The 27,050-nt window shown below is 33.8% G+C and overlaps 1 protein-coding gene across 2 annotated transcripts in view; it reads left to right on the forward strand.

The window, feature by feature from the left end:
• The window catches only part of LOC123514724 (structural maintenance of chromosomes protein 3-like), a 28,872-nt gene extending 2,882 nt beyond the window's left edge, over window positions 1-25,990 (forward strand). Inside the window, exons 2-25 of one of the 2 annotated variants that reach the window (XM_045272800.1) lie at window positions 2,026-2,101; window positions 2,247-2,285; window positions 2,485-2,624; window positions 3,077-3,229; window positions 3,413-3,530; window positions 3,884-4,065; window positions 4,433-4,558; window positions 5,321-5,562; window positions 6,172-6,279; window positions 14,146-14,251; window positions 15,922-16,025; window positions 18,730-18,829; window positions 19,328-19,491; window positions 19,616-19,757; window positions 19,869-20,027; window positions 20,518-20,729; window positions 21,077-21,266; window positions 21,415-21,573; window positions 21,746-21,895; window positions 22,687-22,875; window positions 23,167-23,321; window positions 23,953-24,121; window positions 24,297-24,488; window positions 25,192-25,990. In XM_045272800.1, the coding sequence (XP_045128735.1) occupies window positions 2,026-2,101; window positions 2,247-2,285; window positions 2,485-2,624; window positions 3,077-3,229; window positions 3,413-3,530; window positions 3,884-4,065; window positions 4,433-4,558; window positions 5,321-5,562; window positions 6,172-6,279; window positions 14,146-14,251; window positions 15,922-16,025; window positions 18,730-18,829; window positions 19,328-19,491; window positions 19,616-19,757; window positions 19,869-20,027; window positions 20,518-20,729; window positions 21,077-21,266; window positions 21,415-21,573; window positions 21,746-21,895; window positions 22,687-22,875; window positions 23,167-23,321; window positions 23,953-24,121; window positions 24,297-24,488; window positions 25,192-25,404 (3,588 nt within the window). In that variant the 3' untranslated portion in view covers window positions 25,405-25,990. Of the gene's footprint in view, window positions 1-2,025; window positions 2,102-2,246; window positions 2,286-2,484; window positions 2,625-3,076; window positions 3,230-3,412; window positions 3,531-3,883; window positions 4,066-4,432; window positions 4,559-5,320; window positions 5,563-6,171; window positions 6,280-14,145; window positions 14,252-15,358; window positions 15,465-15,921; window positions 16,026-18,729; window positions 18,830-19,327; window positions 19,492-19,615; window positions 19,758-19,868; window positions 20,028-20,517; window positions 20,730-21,076; window positions 21,267-21,414; window positions 21,574-21,745; window positions 21,896-22,686; window positions 22,876-23,166; window positions 23,322-23,952; window positions 24,122-24,296; window positions 24,489-25,191 lie in introns of both variants that reach the window. The other variant, XM_045272799.1, reaches the window with a different exon arrangement.
• Window positions 25,991-27,050: the final 1,060 nt, after the last annotated feature.

Genomic DNA, 27,050 nt, shown 5'->3' on the forward strand with positions numbered 1-27,050 from the left:
TTGCTTTCTAATCTTCCTGCCATGATTTCTAGTCCTATTTCCCTCCTCTAAGGTAAAGAAAGATCTCACATCTATGTAGTTTGTATCTGAGAACATTTTAAATAACTCTATCATATCCCTCTTATACATCTCCTCTCAAATGAAAACATGTTTAATTCCTTTAATCTATCTCTATACTCCAGGCGCTTTAATGCTGGTATCATCCTAGTTGCTCTTCTCTGAACTGCTTCTAACATGTTGATATCCTGCCTATAGTGGGGTGACCAGGCCTGTATGCAATACTCTAAATGGGGCCTAACATAGGAATTATATAAGCTACGCACCACTTCCTTACTTTTATAACTAACATTTCTATTTATAAAACCCAGGATCCTATTTGCCCTATTTCTTGCTTCTAAACATTGCTTTGAAAATTTCATAGTCCTGTCTATCACTACTCCTAAAACCTGTCTATCACTACTCCCTCCCTCCCTCCCTCCCTCCAAAAACAATTTCCCAATGTTCTGGAGTTGATCAAGACCAAAAAACTATCAGAAAAAATAAATTAGTTGTTTAACGTAACCTAATTATTAATGTAACTAGACTAGCCTAGCCTAGCCTAGCCTAACCTCACTTCACCTCACCTCACCTCACCTCACCTCACCTCACCTCACCTTAACCTAATCTGAACCCATTCTTAATCTAAAGTAACTGCATAGAAAATAAATGTAAGGAAATTATGGCAAGACAGCATAAGAAACGAGCTTGGCTGTCTGGAAAAGTCATTGGTTAACACTAAACTAATTTATGTCAATATGTATCAGTCATTGCATATATATTCTAAATATTGGATAAAATCAGAAGTCATTGGGTTATCTGTCAAATGACATCCCGATATGAAGCAGTTTTTTTTTTTTTTTTTTTTTTTTTTTCTCCACATCAGTTACAATGTGTTTTGTTATGGGGTATGAATATCATTTGATGGGGTTATTTGGCTTTTAAAAGATTAAAATACTAACATAGGTTGCATCCTAATTGATGAATGGTTAAGTTATGTCATAGTTGCATAATAGATTGCCGACAGTTAATGTAGGCAATTGTAGCAGTAATTGTTGTTATTAAATGTTGAATTACACAAGTGTTTAGTGCATTATGAATTTACTCATTGTTGTATATATATACACAACTGATTTCCCTAACGCGGGTAATATGTACTGTAGATGTGCCGTGTTAGGGAAAATCGCGTTAGGGAAGCATCAAATAATAACGGATTCCTATGGAGAAAATTCCAACTGGTACCAGAGCCCCCAATATTTGAAGTTCCTCCACCAAAAAACTTACCTTGCAGTACTCAGAGAGAATAGCTAGACTTACTACTAGTTAAGGATTTATACCAACATGATACTACTGTATAGTAAGGTTAATTAAGGCGAATGGTCCTGATCATTGACTCGTTGACCTTGAATTGCCTTGCGACCTTAATGATCTTGCCTTGTGCTAGTAAGTCCAGCACTTTCCCCTTCTCTTGTAAAGTCATGACCACCCTCTTGCGACGAGGGTCGTTCACAGAAAACTTGAAGTACGGCATATTATCTTCTCTGAAGCAAGGGAAGAACTCAATGCAGCGAGGGCAGGGTGAGGAATAAATAATGCGTGTGGTGGTGGGAGTGTGCGTGGGTGTGGCGTGCACATCAGTGCTGCACGTTAGGGAAGCAGAAATGCGTTAAGGGCTAAAATGGCTTTTTTATATTATGTCACGTAAAACCGCTTTAGGGAAACCCGCGTTAGGGATATATATATATATATATATATATATATATATATATATATATATATATATATATATATATATATATATATACACACACACACACACACACTTCAGATAACAGGCAAATCACTATTAGTCCAATCAAGACTGATACAGGATGTAAAAACTCAGAATTAGAGTAGGAAGTGTTGTATCTCTCTCTCTCTCTCTCTCTCTCTGATGTAGTGTTAAGTAAAATTTAGTTCCAAACTTAAAAGCATGTATTTATATTTCAGATTATTATTCAAGGTTTCAAGAGTTACCGTGAACAGACTGTTATAGATCCTTTTGATCCACGTCACAATGTAGTTGGTGTGTATCTTCTTACCTTTGTCCTTTTTGCCTCGTTAAAATCAGCTTCACTGTATGGGAGGAATGATATATGATTGAATGGCATATCTTTTATCTCAGTTGCTTTTAGATATATTAATACCTAATGAACTCATTATTTCAACAGTTGGTCGGAATGGCTCTGGCAAAAGCAACTTCTTCTATGGTAAGATATATATATATTCTTATTTTCCTCAGATTATTTGCTACTTAGTTTTCATTACTATGATTAGTTTTCAACCAGTGGTAATATTGACATATTTTACAGTAATGCTGTTATTTCAGTGTGGTAATTTAATAAAAGTAGGCTGAAGTACAATTTTCAGAGTATTTTAAGCTTATACTTTTCCATTGTTTTATTTCAGCCATTCAGTTTGTTCTTAGTGATGAATTCAACCACCTCAGGGCAGAGCAGCGCCAGGCCCTTCTCCATGAGGGTACTGGCCCACGAGTCATATCTGCATTCGTGGAGATAATCTTTGACAATGCAGATGGCAGGATACCGGTATGTTGGATATGAATACTTTGTCACTTTGTTTTACTCATACAGTAATATATTATGGTGGAATCTCTCTCTCTCTCTCTCTCTCTCTCTCTCTCTCTCTCTCTCTCTCTCTCTCTCTCTCTCTCTCTCTCTTACATTGTGAATCATACTACATTAGGAGAACCCCATCATTATTTTCTTTGATTCAGTCCCAGTAGATAACTATTATTTATTATTTGTATTGGTTTTCTTTGATGCAAGTATGAAGAAGATTGTTGATGAATATAAATGATATGCTGCTTTTCTTGTCTTCATTGGTATTACTGTCCTTTATAGTGTCACACTTTCAAGAATGAGGATTGATTATCTCGTGGTCCCAATATACCATTTCTGGTATATTTTTAAGAGTATGATGGGATTCAGTTTCTATGCAATATCGCTAACTGTATGTATGTATATGGTTGTGTTTACAGATTGACAAAAATGAAGTGTGCCTGCGAAGAGTTATTGGTGCCAAAAAAGATCAGTATTTTCTTAACAGAAAAGCTGTAACAAAATTAGATGTCATGAATTTACTTGAGTCAGCTGGATTCTCTAGATCTAATCCATACTACATTGTAAAACAGGTATGTGTTCCTTGTGTTGTCTGTATGTCTTGAGGAATAATGATTTAGTATAACAGCAATAGCAAATGGAGAAGACGGAAACTTTACATTGCATGTATTTGTGAACCACAAGACTATGGAGAAATAAAATTTGGTTTCTTTGTTGAAGTGAAGTTTTTAAAGAGTTCAAATTTCTTTCCACAGGGTAAAATTAATCAGATGGCCACAGCCCCTGATTCACAGAGGCTGAAGTTGTTAAGAGAAGTGGCAGGAACCAGAGTGTATGATGAGAGGAGAGAAGAATCCAAAGTAATTCTCAAAGGTGGGTTACTTCTCATATTGTTTGTATCCATCATCATCATGTCATCTGGACTGGGCCTTAAATGACTTGTTAAAGGTCATCTGTTGCAACATTTATATAACTATGTTGTTCATGACATAGTATTACTACTTTAGAACCTCTTGCTCTCATTATTCAATTAAAATTACAAATTTGTATCATATTTGAGACTTGGAGAAGGCTTTTCATGTAAACAAGATAAGTTGTTTCCTGATCACCACTTTCTATTGAGTGGCCTTATCAATTAAGCCTTATATGGTTTACCTTGATCATATTTAAAGTAAAGTTTATTGTTCCTTATACCTGAGTATACTTTTAAGTGATATAATTTACAGAAACACAAAGTAAAAGGGAAAAGATTGAAGAATTCCTTCGGACAATTGAAGATAGATTGAAGACATTGGAAGAGGAGAAAGAAGAGCTGAAGGAATACCAGAAGTATGACAAAATGCGCAGAGCACTTGAATACACTATTCATGACCGTGAGCTGAAAGAAACAAGGAAGAAGCTGGATGATGTAAGTCTGAAGCACATGTCTTTCTTTTTATTTATTGGGTGTTGATGCAGGAAAGTTTAGAGGTAGGGGTGTGGGTGGATGGCGGAAGTTTATGGTAAGGGTAAACATTTATTTTAGGGATATAAGTTGCGTGGCTCTTCTCAACTTTTGCAGGAATTTAAATGTCCCTCACGAAACAGCAACCACTGTTATTGTACATAAAAATCATAGGAGTCTTTTCATTATTGGTTGATGTGAACTATATAAACTAACTAATACTTCAATATCAGAAACATTAACATTGGTTCATTTAGTTTTTTTTTTTTTTTTTTTTTTTTTTTTTTTTCTAATTGCTCAGTTATTTATTTTTCTTTACTTCATTTTACAGATGGAAAACCAGCGCAAAAATTCTGGTGCTGAGCAGGAGCAGTTAAGACAACAACTTCAGAAAGCTCAAGAATCAATCAAAACCCAGTCCAAAGAAATGAAAGAAATAAAGTCTAAATTATCACAAGTGAGTATGAGAGGAATGTTTTCTTTCTGAAATTATAATGTTTTATAATGCATTACTATATTTTCAAAGATATTTTTTTAGAGAATACCATCATTGCACAGACTTTGTGATGATGATTATGAATCTTGCTGTGTATGTAGATGGAAAAATTTCTTAAAATTTGTTAATTTAAAGTTACCCTGATGGAATTGTGATTTTAATATTTATATTGTGTGCATAATTCAAACAATAGACAGAAAGAAGAGTACAGTATTAGCATGAATTGAGGATAGAATAGCTAGGATGAATAAGAAATTCTGCTAGTAGTGGATTTGAAGGAAGGCTGCATCAATTGAGCCATAGATTGTAGTTTGAGGAGAGTTTAGAGAAGAGGGAGATCTAATGGTTTAAGTAAAGAATGTTATTGTTTAAAGAGAATTTTTGTTCCAAATTTATTGTATGACTGGAAGATAAGCAAAGAGCTTGAATAAAAGTATATTGAGGACTACTTTAAATACTTTGGGTGTAAAGTTAAATTCTGTGTAAGTAATAAAGAGTCTGGAAAGTGTTTGGAAAAAGGTATTGCTGTGGAGTTAGCAGACAAAGGAGTATTGAAGTAGTGTGGTCATTACATGTTAAAAGTTTCATCTTGCAAATGTGGATTTGAATGTTGTTAGGTCTTCTTAGGGAAAAAGCCAAGTATATGAAATTTTAAATTATTAATGTAAAAATAAGGTTATTTGTTGTCATTTCAATTTTTGACTGACAATTTCAAATATCCAGGTCAAAGAAGAGAGAGACACATTCAACATGGAACAGCAGCAGCTATTAAAGGAAAAGACAAAGCTGGAATTTACAATTAAGGATCTAGCAGATGAAGTACAAGGTGACAACAAATCAAAGGAAAGGGCAGAGAAAGAACTCCAAAAATTGCGAGCCACTATTGCCCAAAAAGAAGCAGAACTGGAAGCCATTAGACCAAAGTATGAGGAGAACAAAGCAAGAGAGGAAGAAGCTCAGCATGAGTAAGTCAGTCAACTCTCTCTCTCTCTCTCTCTCTCTCTCTCTCTCTCTCTCTCTCTCTCTCTCTCTCTCTCCAAAAAAAAAAATCATGACTTTAATTCAAAGTTATTAGAAATAAAGATGGGGAATAGGGAAACTAGTCTTCTATGTGGTTCCCTGTTGCTTGTGTTCATGAATGTCACGTACTCATCTGCCTAACTGGTTAGGGTATATTGATTACTGGAGTAATTCATCTCTACAGACTATGGAGCAATCCAGTGATTATTTCAGAGCTAAGGCTTGTGCTAAAATGAGGTTGCAAAAAACATATTCAATCCCTTTATTAGAGACTGGAATTTGAAGACTTTTCGCCTTGTAGGGTTTATGAAATGTAGGGAGGTGTTTAAATGTATTCTGCATTGTTAACTGTACGTAAGAGCAATGGAACTTTGTAAACCTCAAGACATTTAATATCCTAACAGTTGCTTGAGTCATCCTGACAAACTTAAAGTTTAGTATGGAAATTGAGTAAATATAAAGTTGGTAAGCTTCAGAGATTATTGTTTATACATATTGGGATAAGTCTTTGCACAGCATGCTAGACATTTGATATATGAATCTTCTCCTTCTAGGCTGTCCTTGAAAGACCAGAAACGGAAGGAGCTGTACGCCAAGCAGGGCAGAGGCAGTCAGTTCACCTCTAAAGAGCAGCGAGATCAGTGGATCCAAAAGGAATTAAGGTATGGCTTTGTTATTCCAAGAATAGCTAACATTGAAATTTTGCTTATTTTGATTTATTTTTAATTTGTTGCATTTATTATTTTTGCTGAAGTTTTTTTTACTTCTATTTATTTTATTTATTTTATTAATTTTTTTTTTTTTTTAATTAATTTATTTATTTATTTATTTATTTATTTATTTATTTATTTATTTATTTACCTACTTACTTACTTACTTACTTACTTACTTACTTACTTATTATTCTTTTCTTTCATTGTGTGTGTGTGTGTGTGTGTGTGTGTGTGTGTGTGTGTGTGTGAATGTGCGTAAGGAAAGAGAAAGAAAAGAGTAGCTCAAAGTTTGATTAGGTGAAATGAATGGAAATGGGAAGATAGCTATGTAATCTTTTGTAAATTTTCAAAAGAACCATTGTGATGGATGCTAAAGAGTTGCTAGTTGCTATCTTGTGTTAGTGGAATGTGGTAAGTGGGACGGTGTGTCTAATTGAATGAGGATTGTTCTTTGGATTGACTGTTGTTACTGTTGTATTATATTTTCATGTCCTTCACATCCTCCAATCCATATTCAACTTGTTTTCAAAGACTGAGAAGAGTAAGTCCACAACTTGGCTGTCACAAATTATTGAGGAAGTTGAATTAGAGTGGTTGTGTGTGTGTGTTCTCTGAATATATGTGGATATAAATGAAATAGTGATGAGTTTTTGTTTATCATACTTTATGAAACTAAGTATTTACTCTCATTTTGTATCAGTTTAAGTTTTTGGGATTTCTTTGTTGAAATTATAATGCTGTACTTCATTCATAATAACTTATTTTAAAGTTAGCCATGATGGAAAAATCTTAGAAAATGAATTAGAATTTTTACAGACACCATGCTTTTGTGTAATCATGAAGTTCAGTTATAAAATGAATTTAATCATAATGAACATGTTCCTGGAAGTAGACTGCATATATATATATATATATATATATATATATATATATATATATATATATATATATATATATATATATATATTTATATATGGATATTTGATCAATTCTCTTATGACATTGAGTAACCTGTATTAGCGTAATTAGAGTTGGGTTAGTTCATTGTACAAATTTGTGTGATTGAAAGCTCAGCAGCTATGAAGGAAAGCTAAGTGAAAATTAAGTGAAAGCAATTTTTTTTTAAATAGCTGTGATCCTCCTATTGATAGAGATTTCATTTTGTGAACATTACTGTATCTTAGAAGATACAGTCTATTTGTGGACTGGTAGACATTGGTTAAGAGAAAATAGTATTTCAAATCAGATATACATTTTTTATCTAGTATTTAAGTAAAGGGTAAGTTTCCCACGAGTACTCTATACTCTTCACTTTTCATTATCATTAAGTGTGGCTTAGTCACATCTGAATGCATTGTCAGTCTTGTGATGTGGATCCACATAGAGGATTCATATGTTTAATTGATTTTGTTAACTTTGTGTAGTGAATCATTGTAGGATTCATATGTATAGGTAACAAGACGAGCAATTTAGAGGGTAGGAAATTTGTGCAGCACTGCTGCAATGTTAGATACATTGTCAATAGAAAGAATTTGATATTAAATGGGGTGTTTTCCAGGTAAATTTTTATAATGCTTTTTGTGAGCTTATTTTACCATCATGACTAATTTATTTATTTATTTACATATTTATTTTTCACTTTTAGTTTTTGGTAAATACAAGTCTAAATTTAAAGTAAGTTTGTCAGTTTAAGAATGATGTATTATTTATATATATATATATATATATATATATATATATATATATATATATATATATATATATATATATATTTATTTATTTATATTTATATATATTTATTTATATTTATATTTATTTATTTATTTATATTTTTTTTGTTTATTTATTTATTTATTTAACTATCTATTGCCTTAATGAGAAAACACACACACACACACACACACACACACACACACACACACACACACACACACACACACACACACACACACACTTGGAATGGATTAGAAGTTGTTACACTGGAGTGACAGGACAGTTGAGACTGACCAACATCAACTGGGGCTTTTGATCTGACTAGGATTTTGTTGGACTGTTTACTACAGGTGTCTTGTCATGTTTGATACCTGGCAGTGGCCTCTTGTAACCAGTGTGTCCCATTTCTGATTTAATTTTTATTGTTTTCATAATCCTCCAAGGAAAACATTACATCAAGACATTCAGACTCCTTATATTATAACATGGTAAACACACATTTTGAGAAGCTGTTTGATGCAGATATGTCTATTTCTGAATAGTTTGATAACCAAATTCATATATTTTTCTTGTTAGTGTTAATTGCATTCCATCATCATCATCATTATTATCATCATCATTTTCATGTTTAATGTTTTATGATGTCTTTAGTTTCCATTTTCATTCTATACTTTGTAGTGTCTATCAAGCTCTTGTGTTGTATTTCCAAATCTAACTTTGATTTCAGAGTTTACATAACATTACTTCTAATATTGTAGCATTCCCAAAATCTGATCTCTCTTTGCATGCCAAATTTTATTTGCATGTTTTTATTTATTTTTGCTTGTAATTCATAGACAATGTTATTACAGTGTCTTATCATCATATATTTATTTTATTTATTCATTTTTTCCATTTACATGCATTGTGTGACATAACTGCCTGTAGTATCACTGCAGTAATTAAAATTTGTCATGTCATAAAAAATAAATAAAAGTTGAATGCTTATTAATTACCAGTTTGTAATGACAGTAATAAAACACTTACATTTTGCATTACCTTGTCTTGACTAACAGCATCACATTCATTACAGTTGATAGGTAAGTGTAACTGTATCCTGTCTGAATACAAATGCAATAACAGGATACCATTTATTTGGATAATTGGATCTCCTTTACTATAGGTCATTCATAAATGTACATACTAAAAGTTGTATACTGGTTTGGTGTCTTGGATATTACTATGAAATAGAACTTTATAAACTCGTGTAATTGAAATTTTACCTAAACTTTTAAAAATCATTGTATTTCATTATCAGTTAGCAATCCCTAGGAATGATTCTTCCTTTGTTTCATATCCCATGTCTCTGTGCACAAAAGTTTTGAAAATAGAACTCTGCTTCTCCAGGTTTTGGATATTTGTTATAAAACAATTAAATTTTTTAAGTAGAATGTTGTGTATAGGTGTGAAGCCAGAAGAAAGGAAGATATGAAGTATTAAGTGGAAGGACTTAAAGGAAAATAGAGGAATTGTCAGACTAGTTGCACTTGACATTGGGAAAATAGAGGAATTGTCAGACTAGTTGCACTTGACATTGTGGCTCAGGTAATTATGGCATCTTGCCTTTTGAATAATAAAACATGAACAAGGAAATTGTCATAAGTATGTACAATTTCCTGTCATAGCATCTCATGCACATTTTTTTGCAAAACACCACCATATTCATGTTCATTGAATAACTGCCACTGAGTCATTGCTAAATCTCATAGTAGATGGTATATACTAAGATACAATATTATTTTTGTTATAAGGCAGATACGTTTGTTTTGAAAAATTAAGTTTTTATATGATGAAATTCCACTTCTATCCCATAGTCAGTTTCAAAGATCATCCAAGCTTCTCATCCTCCCATTACATGAATAATCTGCAAATAACTGCAATGAAGAACTATCATATAGTTTGATGTAAGGAGACGGGATGCAAAGTTTGCACTAAGTATTTTTGATGTCTCAGACCTAAGAACCTAATACTAATTGTTAGTGATTGACATCTTCTAAAGCTGAAACACTAATGTGGGAGCAAGGGAGAAGAGATTAAGTTTAGTGAGAATAAGGTGTCTAAAGAATGCATGCATATATGTAAATTAAAAGTAGAATTTATGTTGAAGGAAATTATTGAGTCAAATAGGGAATTGTGGTTTAGACAGAGAGAGAGTAGAAATAACATTTGGCAAAGAAATAGAATAGCTAGGAAATGTGAGTAGTTGGGAATTTACAAATGGTTAAGTGGCTTTTGGGATGTCAGTGGCAGGTTCTGGTTGGCTGGTCCTAATACTACATAATATAATTATTGGGAAACATTTTTATGATTACGGTGTCAGGTGAGGTCTTCAGACAGGCCAGTTTTTAATAGAGGAGATGAATGTTTCAAATGTGTAGTCTTAGCTATTATTTATGTTGATATGTATGAAAGAAGGAGCTAATTCAAGCAGATGTTTAACATTGTATATAGTGTTGTATGCATCTTAAGCTAGTAAAAAGAAAAAAAAGTATGTGAAGTAAAATGACTAATGATAACAGTCTGCAGAATGTATACATGGTTATGGTACCTTATTTTATGCTTTATTGATGCCAAGAACTTGTGATCATTTGTGATTAGTCTGCTCTCAGTGTCATGGTGTTATAAATAGATGAGTTTTTCCGAATATAAGAATGGTATTTTCATTTGGTCAACGAATTATGACTGTGGCTATATACAGTATTATTGAGTTCATATAATTTTTTCCTTTAATATTTTTTTTTACTTTATGGTCTGATTCCCTCAGTATCGCACATCACAAGTATCTTTTATTCTGCTAGTATGGAGTGGTATTAAAGAACAGCTCTGATCTGTTATGCTACAAGAAAATGTGACCAATGCTGTTGAAGTCCCTTGAAATTTATTAGTGGATACCTTAGTTCTGAAGTCATATCAGACTGTTTCAGATCATATACAGTTACCTTCCTTGTATTTATCAATATCATGTTTCATGTGTGAGTTAGTAGGCTGGTCAACCTTGTTTTTGTAATAAATTTAGTGTCACATGGTCCATCCTCTTGTCTAATCTTCACAACATGAGATAGTATGCAGCTGTTATTCAGTTGTGGCTTACTATGTGATGGCTCACAGCATACCACCTCTTACACAAAGTTAATTATACACTTATTTGATTTTCCCTCTTGCTTTATTGTTTCTCATTCCTGTAATTTTCCTATTGTGGTTGTGTGAAAAACTGAAAGTAAGCTTGTGTTAATGAACTTAAATCCTTTACAATACAAGTGCATCTATATTCAAGTAATATCCAAGTGAATCAAGAAACAAATAATTTTGGTGAATTAAATGTCATTTCAGTTTATTGTGAAGACAATTAGTGTGTGTTTGTGTGTAGCAGTGTCAGCAGTTTAACTACATGTGCACCGACACACATCCAATTTACACACACACACACACACACACACACACACACACACACACACACACACACACACACACACACACACACACACCCACACACCTGGTAGCTCAGTGGTTAGAGCGCTGGCTTCACAAGCCAGAGGACCAGGGTTCGATTCCCCGGCCGGGTGGAGATATTTGGGTGTGTCTCCTTTCACATGTAGCCCCTGTTCACCTAGCAGTGAGTAGGTACAGGATGTAAATCGAGGAGTTGTGACCTTGTTGTCCCGCTGTGTGGTGTGTGCCTGGTCTCAGGCCTATCCGAAGATTGGAAATAATGAGCTCTGAGCTCGTTCCGTAGGGTAACGTCTGGCTGTCTCATCAGAGACTGCAGCAGATCAAAAGTGAAACACACACACACACACACTCACCAGCTGCAGTATTTTGTTATGCATCATACTATTTATTTGTAAAAGGGCCTTTTCTTTGATCAGACCTCATGAGGTTGGAGCATTAGCATGATTATGGCAACCTATCTGCAGATGAAATTTTTATCGATTTGCTTATCAAGTCTGGTGCTTCTTTTTCCTAGTACATAGTCTAAGTATGGTGTCATTTAGCTAAAGCTAAGCCTTTAAGCTTCCTGTTAAGACAGGTGTAAGATGACCTTCTTGGAAATTTAAACTTTTTTCTTCCATCACTATTCTTGTGCTGAATGAATAGGGACATGGATATAAGGGAACAGAATCCAGAATATCTTAGTCATGTTATTAGTATGACAGCATAGGGGCATTCATGCCCAGCACAGCTGAGAGATCTTAGGTGTGGAAAGAACTTTATCTCATTTTGAAGTTATGGTTATAATATAATTTAAAAATAGGTATGTTACAAGTCAAGGGGGTTGATGTATCAGGGATGAACAGAGAAGTCACTCTCAAGAAGAAAAACATTCCTCTCTATCATGTGCCTGTTTATCAGGAATGGTCTAATCCACAATGCACTCGTTAGGCCAGAGGGGACTAGAGAGCTGAGATCATTTTTGCTGGTGTATTTCCTGAAATAAGCAATTGACAGATTTAAGTGGAAAAGATTGAGATTTCTGGTTTCTTGTAGAATGATAATGATGATAATGCCATGTTGATGGAGAGATGTAGGTATTTGATCATGTTAGCCTTCAAAAACTTGCTTTTCATATTGTATATGACTAAATTACATATTGTTAATGCTTTGGTCATCTAAGTATTGGAGTGGAGTCATTTTTCTTTTCTTTTATTATTTATTTCCTTATTTATTTTTAATGTTTGCTTATATTAGCAAGTGTTCCAAATTCTGTGTTCTGAAGGTACATGAAATGTAGCTATTTGTGCAGTAGTTTTAAACACTGGGAAATTGATTGATGTGTGTGGTATGGCTTTGTAACACTGAAGTAAGGATGTGTGATTTCTTGGTTAATTCTATTCTCTAGTAAAGGAGATCCAAAGACTTTTTTTTTATGTAAAGTAAACAGACTAGCAAAATTTTTGTGACTTGTGATAAGATACTTATTGAATATTTGTTAAGTCAGTAGGGAAATCAATTGCTCTTGTCAAACCTAGAAGTCATGACATTACTATTAAGGCTTCATCTTAGGAAGACCAGCCAGATTCATCTCATGTGATCATTGTCACTGAGCAGGTAAGATGTTTCAATTCCATATACATGCCATAATTTTAGTTCTAAGTAGATGTAGTAAATCCTTCTGCTTGCTTTGTTTGCATGACTTCTTGCATGTGCTTTATTGCTTCTATCCTCTTAGGTATTCAGAATGGATTTGACTTGCCATGTACTTGTTATGTCCTTGTCTTGTGGGCTTGTGCTTTGTCCATTCCCCAATTTTTCAGCCCTTTCAGCAACAGATAGGGAAAGTAAGGGATCAGTTATTTCTTTGTAAAATATGAACTAGATTATTATGTTGCATCCAGTTTAAAGGTCAAAGAAAACAACCTTTTGGGGGTCTTCGTTGTTGTGTGCTTTATCGCCTTACAGAACCGTGATGGATGCGGCAGAATGGTCTGTTGATCTTTGATGAGCCTAATCATTGATAGTTGTTCATTGAATATAGAAACACCACAATTATCAGGTGGTCAATCTCATTCTGGTACTCCATTGCTGAGGGATACACACCTCAGGCCCACAATTATTGTGACCTTGGAATAATGTGCTATGTCTTCGTTTTTGCCATCCATAGTATTCCATACTGAATGAAAGTGGTAGGAATCCAGAGGCATTATTGATATGGACATTGCACTATACTAATAAGAGAAATTCCTCACTGTGATGGAGTAGACAGCTGTTGAATGAACTCTAGATGGGTTACCTGCCCTTCTGGAATTTTGAATTCCTATTCAAGTACTGTTCAAGGCTCAAACAAAGGTTAGTCAGAAAACGCATCCTTACCCCCAATAGGTAGTTTTGAAAATTAGTTTTTAATTGAATTATGAGAATGTGCGCCCATGGTCTGAAAGGGTTGGAGAAAGGGACTTAAGCGTTCATACATGCGTTCATCAGTACAAAGATTTTCCATGAACTACTTGAGAGAGCAAAGTTCTCGCCCTCCCCTGTAATTGGGGTTTGGTGCCAGAGAGAGAAAGAGATGCAAGGCCCATACAAGAGGCAGTGTATTTCTAGTCCCTTTCTTCTTCCCTGTTGCAGATCGATAGAACGCGCGATGGGTGAAAAAAAGGACCAAATCAGACGCCTTGATGAGGAGATAAATCGAGATGGGGATCGGAACAAAGAATTAGAGAAACGCTTACAGGTTGGTATTTTCCCCCCAGAGTAATGTCAGGAGAAAGAGATATAGAACTATGGTCTCACTGCATGGCTTCCTTTATCCCATATCCCATATCTAGGGATATGTTCTGGGGTCCAGGGATTGGTGTCCTGTGTTAATTTACTATGTACAGTCACTAGATGTTATGATTTAAGGGAAAAATTGGGCCAGCACTTATTTACAAAATATTCAAGATCTTGTCCCGTAAGTATGAGAACTTAAAATTGTTAGTTGCAAATTTATCTAAATAGGAATGGCTTTGTAAATAATGGTTGGCCCTCAAAAGTAATTTGGAGACATGATAAACAAGGTAAGTGTGTGAAGGTTATATTGCTGGATGCTTTTTCTTGATGGGTCGTTTTTTTATGCACGTACTCATTTATACATGGCAGAAAACAAGATATGCTTTTGTTGTGTAAGAATGCAATATGCTCTATGCACAATTTACTTTATGCTGGGCATGTAGAGCATGTGGTCTAACAAGTTAAGCTTTATTTTCAGCCTGTTGGTGTCTTGGGTTTCCTGCAGAATGTAGTGGAAATGAAGGGGATTGATTTCTGCTATTTTTGACGTCTTGATTTGCTTTAAAATCATTGTGCACCGTAGCTTTGAATTGTATGTGCTACCTAAACAGTTTGCTTATTTCTTTCGAGACCAACTTACTAGCAGAAGAGTAAGTGTTCCTGTTAAACCCACTCCTATATTTTATAGTAAATCCTACCATATTTCTTCTTTTTCATCCTGATGTTCACAAATTTTCATTACTTTTTTATTTTATTTTTTATTTTTGTTTTTTTTATTTTTATTTTTATTATTATTATTATTATTATTCTTATTCTTATTCTTATTCTATTCCATTCTATTTATATTTTTCCTCTTCCTAAATCTGCTCCATCCTTTTCCTTCACTGGAGCACCTACATTTAGGAGTTCGCTTGATCAGTCATCAGTCTGTAGCTTTGATAATCATGTCATTCATATCATCCACTTCATTGCACATCCTTAGCAGCGACATTGAAGAATTTATGCCATTGGTCCTTCCTTCTCTTCCCTCTTCTTCCCTCCCCGCCTTCTTCCCTCTTGTTCTGCTCAGGTCTCTCAACAAGGCTGTCAAGTCCAAGCAGGATCAAATTCAGCGACTGGAAGATGAAATTGTCCGTGATAGCGAGCGCAGAACACAACTTGTTTCAAAAGTTGAGGTAGGAAATGCATGAAATAGGTTTTAGCAGATCTAGACATAGAAGATATTGGAAATGCAGTCTCAAAAAAGAAGCTGAGAAAGGTGACATAATATTTAAAGTGTGTTTGTTTATTAACGGATGAAGTTTTACTTATGGTAAGGCCCATTTTTTTTATGTGGGTGGGAAAGGGAAGCATGTTGTTAATCTTAAAAGTCTTAGCATTTTCATGAATAAGCCATAACTTTATGGTTAAAGTACAATTTCAGTGATGTAGATATCTCTACTCATCTTGGTGTTTTTGTATAGATATATCTCCAATTTTACCAGATCATCATTGTAGATGTGCTACACAGTTAGCAAGTTAATTACCTTCAAGTACATTTATCTAATAGGCTCATTAGACAAGATGATTGGATTGAATTGTAAGAAACAGTTTATTCCATTGTCTCCTTAACTTTGATTTTGCTCATTGCAGGAGTTATCTACAGATACAGAGAACTACAGACAGAGTATTGATGAGCACAACAAAGTCTTTTATGAAATGAAGAAAAGAAAAGACCAGTTACAGAGTGAACGGAAGTAAGACAGATCTCAATCATCATGCTAGCACGTACTTTTGATTGCTTTCCAAGAATTTCTCACTGAAAAGAAGCACTCAGTGTATGCTTGGGATTACTGCTTGTATGAGAAACGGGTTGAAACCATCAATTTTTCTTACTTTGCATGCTTGGGTGTGCTGCTTAGTTTCTAGGCTTCCACTCTGTCAAGATTTATGGAGATTTAAAAGTTCATATTATCTGCTCATTTTTTGGTGAAAATTTTATAACAGTTGACCAAGAGTTGTAATACTGCTCAAGCTTATAAAGATAGTGTAGTAGTATTTTTTCATAGTACACATACCTATTTTTACTTACTTGAAGGACAAATATTTACTTATTTGAAGAGCAAATACATGTCCTTTATATTGAAGTTTTGAGGTCAAAGATTTTTCAACTGCCTACCCAGTTTCCATAAGATATCTTACTAGGTATTCTTCATTAACTTAACAAAGTTGTACGTTATGCATTTTTAGTAGTGTTTGACATGTAATGTCCCTAAAGGTGTAAAATATAACTAAGTGATTCTTGCAGTCAACCCTCTTGTTTGTGTGGACTCTTGCATTGCATCTTTCTTTCCAAGATCACTTTCATGGTCATTTCATGGAAAGACTTCCTTTTATATGTATGTCTGAGGTAATTTCGCTTGTCATTCTGTTGGTTCTTCATTGTTATGTTCCAAAATAGGTGAAAAAAATAAATAGATAAAAAAACTTGCAAATCTTTAGTGTGCACATACTGAAGTGACCATGAAAGATTGATCTGTGCGTATGCAATTTTGGCTTATCAGATTAGCTGCTGCTGTGGATGCTTCCTAATAAAGAAGGCTGTCATGTTCTTTCCCCAACATTCTCTCTTGAGTGACTTACTTTAAGTGCAGTTCGATTTCAGGTATATACAAATTCTACTGCTGTTTCTTTTGTTTACTAATTTACTTGTTTATCAGTTTCTGCAACCTTTAAATTTTCAGCTGAGAGAGAAACCTGATTTTCATGCAGTGGTATAGTGGCGAGAGACATAAATGTCTAGTAGCTATTACTAAATTGTGTTTTTGCATGAACAGGATGTGATTCTTCAGTTTTGGGTTTGCAAAACTAAGCATCCTTTAGTGGCTTTTCATTGTCAGTTATGTTGTTTTTCATAGAAACTCACTGATGAATACAACGAATTGTGGATGAACATGGAGACAAATGGAAAGCTTTTGTTTGATTTGAAAGGGCAGAGAACACCGCTTGATTATAAGAGAAGGTTTCCTGGTTTGTTTTTTTCAGGTGTTTAGTTGTCCTGTGTTTTCATTTGAGTTACTAATTGTCTTTCTTATTACTATTATGTTTTTTAAGTGTTTAGTTGTCCTGTGTTTTCTTTGGAGTTATCAGTTTTCTAAGTCATCAACTATCCAAATGAATGAAGATAAAATAAAAAAATGGATATATTGCAAATTCAATAGAGACACCAGAAGTTTTTAAAGAGGCTATTTTATGACTATTTGCATAAATATAATGTGCAGTAAAGAGGCCTTTACATTGTCAAACATTTCTTCAAACTAGGTTTGACAAACACGTGTTTGAAATGATGTTTGAACGTGTGCACTGGGTATTTGGTTGTGAAATACGTTGGTCAAACAGTTTGAAGTTTGAAGAAAGTGATTAAGCGTGGCTCTTTTCTTACTGTCTGACTGTCATGTTTGCAACCAAATACCCTGTGCATATGTTCAAATATCACTTCAAACACATGTTTGTCAAGCCAAGTTTGACAAACCATTGGACTGTGTAAAGGCCCCTTAACATTTAAAATAAAAATAGAAATATTCTTGATACTCTTGATAATGATTTGAATAGGTTTTTGAAGGTACTACCATAGTTCAAGAGTTGGTCCTTCTCGAGAGCCATTTGTGATATGTAGTAGAATTAAGTTAGTGTGGATAATTGATATTTAGAGCTACAGCTTTGTATTTGGTTTGTGGTATCTAGAATTGTAACTATGTGGTATTTGTTGAATATCTTGCATCTTTTGTAAACATCCTTTGCCTTTAATTACTAATATTTACATTTGAAGTACTCCACACTGTAATATCTTGTTGCCTTTTATAAAGCATGGAAAATGTCTTATAGCAGTCTCAATACAATAGTTGATTTTATAAAGACCCAACTATCATGCAATAACAAGCCATTATTACATGACATTTTTACTATTGAGTGATATAGACTGCAATTTAAAGCACATGGTACCTCTATTTTGGGGGGGAGCTCAGTTCTGTTTCCTATCAAACTGGTTCTAAGTTCTGTCCAGGGAATCTAAAAAGGATAAAGAATAGTATGAAGAACGCATTGTTTTAACTTGTTCTGGTAATATGGTTATGGTGTGGAACACTTTATGATAGAACTTGTATTGTGTAAAATGAGTATGTAACCTTATCAATCCTTGCCACCACCTACTATTATTAAATATTTGCTTTTTATCCTCATTGCAGTTAATGAATATTTTCACAGACTGAATTTTTTAAAGTTAGTAAAAATCATTACTAAATTATTTAGATTTATTTTAAAGTTTGTCTTTCACATAATTTTAAATTGGCATTGAATTATGCTGTTGGTAATGACTTTCATTTTATGTTTTGGGATATATATAGTTAAGAAAAAAAAAAATCCAACTGCTTATTCATAACAATGTTTTGATTCCCTTCTAAGTGAGCACTGGCGAAAAGAGAACAACCTTCAGCAGAATGTGAGCTCCTTGAAGGAAGAACTGTCGAGAGCTGATCAGTCCCTTCGGTCTATGGCAGGGAAGGTACGTCACTAAGCCAGTAAAAACCTATTCCTTTTGCATTTAGAATATCTGCATTGTTTTGTTAATTCCTGTCTTGCAGTTATTACAATGATAATTGTCTATATTGGGCTGACATCTTTTATTATGTTTTGCATTGGCAAATTGACATTTGTAAACATTCCTCCTCATCCTAGCCTCTTGGAAGTTTTGTGGATATATATTCTATTTAAATTTTCTTGAATATCATTGGTGTGGTGACGTAGTCACTTGCTGTTTTTAATGCTATTATCACTTGAAATTTATTGTTTAAAAAGTAACTTTGTAAGGAAGTATGGAATAAGTCAATACAAAGGTGTATTTCAAGATGTTTGGTTCTCATTTAATGATAGTGTTTTTGTCAACTGATAGACTTCCTTCGAAATTAGTTATTTGTTCAGTTGTCTTTTATCCATTTGATTTAAGAAATATATAAAAAAGTATTTATTTATTTATTTTTTATTTATTTATATTTTTTTCCAGCCAATTCTGAATGGTCGTGATAGTGTGCAGAAAGTGCTTGACACATTTAGAGAACGTGGTGGTCATCTTGGGGAAATTGCTGAGCAATATTATGGTCTCCTTATTGAAAATTTTGAGTGTGAGAGATCTATCTATACGGCTGTGGAAGTGACAGCTGGCAACAAGTAAGAAATTTTATTTTTGCACATAACTTTATTTGATATGGATGTGAATATTTAGATTTATTTATGAATAACCTTGATTAGCTGTAATTATATAAATTGTTATAGTTGTATGTATTTATTTCAGGCTGTTCCATCACATTGTGGAATCTGACAAGATTGGTACACAAATCTTGAAGGAAATGAACAAGCAAAAACTGCCCGGTGAAGTAACGTTCATGCCTCTCAACCGCCTTACTGTCAAGGATATTGACTATCCACAAACAAATGTAATTTTTATGGATTTGTGAAAACTGCTTTTTATCTCATGAAATATGTGTAATTGCTGTTTTTAACATGATCATTTTAATTCTAATTGACTTATTTTTCTTTGATTCAAGGATGCCATCCCTATGGTCAGTAAACTTACCTATTCAGACCGGTACCACAAGGCCCTGAAGTACATTTTTGGACGAACATTGATCTGTCGTAATCTTGAGGTTGCTACACATCTAGCTCGGTCCACTCGCCTTGATTGTGTCACACTGGATGGTGATCAGGTATGTGTTTGTGGATTGAATGGGAGTTCATTACCCCCTCTCTCTCTCTCTCTCTCTCTCTCTCTCTCTCTCTCTCTCTCTCTCTCTCTCTCTCTCTCTCTCTCTCTCTCTCTCTCTCTCTCTCTCTCTCTCTCTCTCTCTCTCTCTCGTGCTATTGGGTTTTGGCATTGCTAGGTATGGTCTCATAGAATTTGGGTTGTGGGGTCAGTAGTGTTTTCTCCACGGAAGCAAAATGAGATCTTGATTTTGATTTGAAAATTAGACAATTACACTCAAATAATAGCATGTGTATCAATACTCTTAAGTGATATGCTAATCAGTGGGGGAATTGGGGAGGATAGGGTAGTGAGGTTAAAAGTAATTATTATGGAGTTGCCTGAACTTGGATTGTTTGTTTACCTTCCACCAGTATACTGCTCTTGAATGGTAATCACTTGTTATTGTTTCTGTTTTTTTGAGTAATTTTTATTTATTTTTTTATTATTTTCAGGTATCTAGTAAAGGATCTCTTACTGGAGGTTACTTTAACACTTCAAGATCAAGATTAGAAATACAGAAGACCAGATCTGAACTTCGAGACCAAATTACTTCAGCTGAGACGGAGCTCAGAACTTTACAAGAAACACTCAGAAATACTGAACAAGAAATAAATAAAATTGTATCTGAAATGCAGAAAACTGAGATAAAAAATAGTAAAGCCAAGTATGTAAAACTTTTATTTTAATAAATTTTTCTATTTAACTACAATAATTTCTAAGAAATCTTATAATCTTTCTCTTGTCTATTTCCAGTAATTTTGATTCAGTTTTGTGCATCCAGCCTCATTCCTCTTCACTCCAACTGCCTCAATTTTTTTTGCCAGAAAGCATAACTTCATTATGGCTGAAGGTGTATGCATCATGAAATTGAAATAAGCTACCTATAGTATTACAATATATAATATGGAGTGAATACTAATGAGTACTAAGCCTTCCATTTCTTTTCTGTTTTATTATTTCATAGCAATTTATGTGTTATGCAAAGGTAAATTCAGCTGTTCTTATTTTCAGAAATTTGTTTGAAAAGGTGAAAACTGACATTCGATTAATGAAAGAAGAACAGTCTGGATTAGAGCGCACAAAGCAACCTAAGGAGAGGTCCCTGACTCAGTTGAAGGCCAGCTTGGAAGCTATGATGGCCACCAAGGAAGGATTGGAGTCTGAACTTCATCAAGATCTTATGGCAACCCTTAGTGTTCAGGTAAAAGGCAGAGAGATTGGTTATGTTAACACATTTATATGGGTGAGCATATGAACACTATGTGCACTATTGAGAGTCCAATCCTCAATGTGAGTTGTGATAAGATGGACAGTTTATTTGTTTTAGTTCATAAGGAATCTGCTTTCAGGACCAACATGAAGTAGACCAGTTAAATGATGATATCAGACGACTTACTCAAGATAACAAGGAAGCCTTCACTAGGCGGATGAAACTTGAGGCTGACAAGAATAAGCTTGAGAACCTTCTCACAAATAATCTTCACAGAAGAAAAGATGAACTCATGCAGGTATGAAAGGATAGTTTTTAATATAGTTTTTTTTACCTAAGGGATTAAAATTTTAATATCTATGAATGGTTCCTGCCAAGTATGTGAAATTTTGCTATACCATGAAAACTTTTTGAGTAAATTTTATTCTTGATTCTAAGTTTACATGACTCAAAGAAATATCATTGTATAGGCTTTGCAAGAAATCTCCGTGGAAGACCGAAAACGCCAGCTAGAGCATAGCCAAAGTGAAATCCAGCGAGTGGATTCACGAATAGAGGAGGTAGCTGTACAGTACAAAGAAGTGGAGAAGAAAGTCACTGAACTACAAAAGAAGGAAAAGGTAAGTTGAAGTTGCTGTAGTTCTGTATAGTATACTAATGCTCATATAAAAAGCTCCTACCTTTTTGATTTATGAGAATGTATTACCTATTCATCAAGACTAAGTTATGATATGTAGAAATAGTGTAGCCTTCAGTACTGATAAAAATGTATGATCATAAGTTGTAAGTAAATCCTATGTTTATTACTGTCTTGTGTTTATTGCTTTACTTAGACATTACTTATACTCCCCACTACAACAACTAGCTATCAGCTCACTGAAACACTGGCTCACCACCCACTAGTTCCTGTAATTAACTGATATATGGTTTTCCTATACTCTTCCATGAAATCTTTTTTATCATTATAACAGTAAAAGTTGTGTTTGAGAACTTGGGAATGGGTTAATAAAGGTGATAGATAAGCATTTTAGAGGTAGTGTCAGTATAATACAGATTTTAGCAGTCAGCAAGTATCCTTGAAACATAATTCCATGGTAAACTAGGACTGCCACATTTAGGACTGATGATTTCTTGTGGTTGCCCTTTTTTTTTTTTTTTTTTTTTTTATAAGGTGACTGAGTTATGTGGTGGTTTGGATGAGTAGAGAGGAGGATAGTGGTATGCCTGATCTTCTTGGTGGAGGGAAATAATTAGAAATATTTTGAAGCTTGGTCTGGGTATGGCACTGCAACTGTTGTAGTAATGTTATGAAGATTATAGTTTGTAGGTGAAAACATTTATGAATTTTTAGGTGAAATGTTTTTTTGTTTTCTTTGAATATTGGCTTAGAATTTTAATTCATATATTGCAGAGCTTGAAAGTTGAACTTGAGAAGGTCAAGTCAAGAGAAAAAGAAGTTATGGAACGAATGGAGGAAGATGCCAAAGATTTGGAGAAGATGGCTTCAAAACAAACTCTTCTTCATCAGAAAATTGAGGAGTGTTCTAAGAAAATTCGTGACCTTGGATCTTTACCTTCTGAGGCTTTTGATAAATATCAGGTAAATGTTAACTCAGATATGATGCTATTCAATCTGATGTGATATGTGTGTGTGTGTGTGTGTGTGTGTGTGTGTGTGTGTGTGTGTGTGTGTGTGTGTGTGTGTGTGTGTGTGTGTGTGTGGAAAGGTGTTTATAGAGTAGTGATCTATGGTATGTATTAGAGATGAATGGAGATTAGTTGTGAATACCTGGATAGCTGAATAGCCTCATACACTTTTCTAGAGAAATACAGTAGTATTGTCTTCTCATGTGACAATTACTGTTGTTTTATTTATTTATTTATTCTTCAGAATCTTCCCACCAAACAACTCTTCAAGAAACTAGAAAATGCAAACATGGAGCTCAAAAAGTACTCTCATGTAAACAAGAAAGCATTGGACCAGTTCATCTCATTTTCTGAACAAAAGGAAAAATTAGTGATGAGGAAAGAGGAATTAGACAGAGGGTAAGTGAATGTTCACATCATTAACTTTTCTTAACAGTGATTATGATATTGTATTATCTAAACCACTTGATGCAGCCTCTTTTAAGACTTTTCACATCTTTCAAGGGTGTAGTCCCATTGGTAGTGCAGGCACAAGGCATTACAAAATCAGGGTGTTTACTTATGGGACATTACTTTTTTTCTTTAGATAGTGTGAATTGAGTTCAGACTGCTTAGGCCTATTGTAATTCCAAATAGCCTGGATCCCTTGTAAAGAAGTTAATTTGGTATGTAACATTTTTATTACATGAAAAATTTTAAAGTGCAAGAAAACAAATGTCGAAGATGTGTCAAGAGAAGATGCAAAGGAAAGTGTAATGCTTTGTTTTATCCTTTGGAATATCATTAGGTATTATTGGTTGACCAAACATCCATCAACCATGGATAGAATACAGCACCATGCAAAATTATAAGTAAATAGAGAAATTCTGAATACTTCTCCCAGCAATGTTCTGTACACTCTCTCTCTCTCTCTCTCTCTCTCTCTCTCTCTCTCTCTCTCTCTCTCTCTCTCTCTCTCTCTCTCTCTCTCTCTCTCTCTCTCATCTTTTTTTTTTTTTTTTTTTTTTTATTTATTTATATTTTTTTGCAGGTATGACAAAATCAAAGAGCTCATGAATGTCCTTGAACATCGGAAGTATGAGGCCATCCAGTTTACCTTCAAACAAGTATCCAAATACTTCAGTGAGGTATTCAAGAAGCTTGCACCACAGGGACATGCTCAGCTGGTTATGAAATCAGACAATGAGGATGAAAGTGAGGTAGGATTTAAGAAGCTGTTGTTGATAATAGGATCACCCTCTACTTGAAAATTCATTTGTTTATGTTCCCAAATGTTACTGAATTCAGCACAAAGGAGTCCATTAGTATTAAAAGATTGATAAAAAAAAAAATTATATTGTAATATGTAGTAAATATTGATTTCAAATTTTCCAGCAAGAAGAGCAAGGAACTGTGGACAACTTCACTGGTGTTGGCATCCGTGTTTCATTCACGGGAAGGAATGCTGAAATGAGAGAAATGAACCAGCTGTCTGGTGGACAAAAGTCTCTTGTTGCTCTTGCTCTCATTTTTGCCATTCAGAAATGTGATCCAGCTCCATTCTATCTCTTTGATGAAATTGATCAGGTAAGACAATTAATACTTGAGTTATTTGTTCAATACTATTTTAACTCTAGTTGAAGATTCTTCATATGAAGTATTGACACAGGTGAAGGTGTACAATCTAGCCAGATAGTGATTGTTATTTGTTTTTTAGTATCAGATTTGCTTGGAACAACATTGAATTATACATTGTTGATCTTCATTGCTTGAGTTAACTATTATTAGAGAAAGATCTAGATATACATATGTGATAATTTTCAAGTTAGTTCAGCTTCAGTATTAATAAGTGTTCTTTTAGTTTTAGTGAGAGGCCTGAGTTTGACCAATGATGATGTAAAGTTATGTTATCTGATCAATATTTCCTAAACTAAAAAAAACATTATTTTATGAATATGTTGGTGACCAATGTTATTTTTTAGATGTGAACATGCTCAGATGCCATATAAAGATTGTCAAAATATGCCTTTGTGTCCAGCATGTTGATTTTTGTTGCTGACTGCTACCAATGTCAACAAAAAGTCCATTAAAAATAAAATAAAAGGGGAGATATTTAATAGAGCCACTGGTACTCTGAAGCTGAAGGCATTATAAATGGATGAGAATTACAGGGATTTTCATAAATTTGTATTTATTGTAGCATCATCAATTATAGGATGAAATTTCAGGAGTGTTACTTTAGTCAGATTTAAGCAAGGTAATTATATTTTGTCGATGTTTTGTGTTTCAGGCTCTTGATGCTCAACACAGGAAGGCTGTGGCTGACATGATCCATGAACTGAGTAAGGATGCTCAGTTCATCACCACAACTTTCAGGCCAGAGCTTCTGGAACATGCAAACAAGTTCTATGGTGTAAAGTTTAGGAATAAAGTGTCTCATGTTGAATGTGTGTCACGAGAAGAGGCTTATGATTTTGTTGAAGATGACCAAACTCATGGTTGAATATATATATATATATATATATATATATATATATATATATATATATATATATATATATATATATATATATATATATATATATATATATATATATATATGATACAGTCAGGGCTAGTCTTCTAAGAAATATGAAGGCTTCTTACTTTTTTTTTTTTTTTCCATTGCATTATGGTAGGTGAAATTAGATATTCTTTTATACCTGTGTATATCTGATGGAGATAAATGCTTCCAGTGTAAAATTGTAAATATTTTTGAAAATTTTGCATATAATTTTTTTTTCTAGGACTGTGGTTTGTACAAAGAAATTAAACCCAGAGAAATATGTGGCTTATTTTTTTTAATGAGCATAAATTGAGAGGGACCTGAGGTAACATAGATTTTATATACATAGGAGAATGAAGCACTTATATATTGTGTTGTTGGTATATATGGAAAGAAACATATTTTGATCAGAATTGTTTGGAATTTAGTTGTTTTTAAGGCAAGCATAATGTGCATTGTATTCTCATTTTAGTTCTCAAAGTATGGAAGGAATTGAATCTTTATATAGGTGCTCTCTTATTTTTTAATAAAGGACCAAACACGTCGTTATGTTTTATTATTCCTTGTTCGTACTGAAAAAAACCTAGGATGATGCCTTATCCTAAAAAAATAATACAAAGTATATAAGCACACTGGTATATGTGAGTACGTATTACATGGGCATACACAATATATTCAAAGTTGCACAAGTTGTAGTACCAAAGTCCTTCGAGTACGCAGTATGTGAAGCGTGGGTACCCTCTAAACTGTATACTGAAATATCTTTGGGGTTGCCACTGCTTGTTGCTATATCATACATCTTTTTATAGCCCTGGCATGCCATGTCACTTTTCAGGTAGGTTTACTAAGTATTTTCATGTGGGATGGGAAGCTACTGCTTTAGGGATAAGTGAGACGATATCGGCAGAGAGATCATTTGCCTCACCTGTGTAACTAGTCGCTGAAATAGTCTTGTGTGTACAGTAGAAGTTGCATAAAGCTGAAATCTGTTGGTAAGCTGCCACTAAGTGACATGTGTTGTAGTTCTTGAAACATTATTCAAACATGGAAGCAAACTGGATTTGTTACTACAGTACCGTACTCTTATTCAGGTAGAATAGGTGAATGTGACGTAAAGTAAGGAAAAAAAAAAACGCATCCCAATTGTTCATATGAACAGTACATAGTAAATAACGTGTTGGTCTCTCCCTTTCATATATAGTTTTCAAATAGATAATTTAATTAGAATATATATATATATATATATATATATATATATATATATATATATATATATATATATATATATATATATATATATATATTGTAAGTATATATAAACAAAAATCAACAATAATCCATCATCCCTACCCTCATGCCTCATGCCTCATCCATAAGAAAAAAAATTGTTACAGCCAATTAATGCTCTCTCTCTCTCTGCACATATTTGTCAGCTCCTCGTTAGCTTATTTCACTATTCTAGATAGTATTTGACTAATTTTTGAGATGTACATCTTATTAGGTGTGCTTTTAATTTTGATGACATCGGATTGCAGTACATTTTCATTCCACAGCAAGAATTAAATTGGAAGTTGAAATTATATAATTATTTCAAAACAAATTTT

Source organism: Portunus trituberculatus, chromosome 38 (assembly GCF_017591435.1).
Source record: "Portunus trituberculatus isolate SZX2019 chromosome 38, ASM1759143v1, whole genome shotgun sequence".
Lineage (NCBI taxonomy): Eukaryota > Metazoa > Arthropoda > Malacostraca > Decapoda > Portunidae > Portunus > Portunus trituberculatus.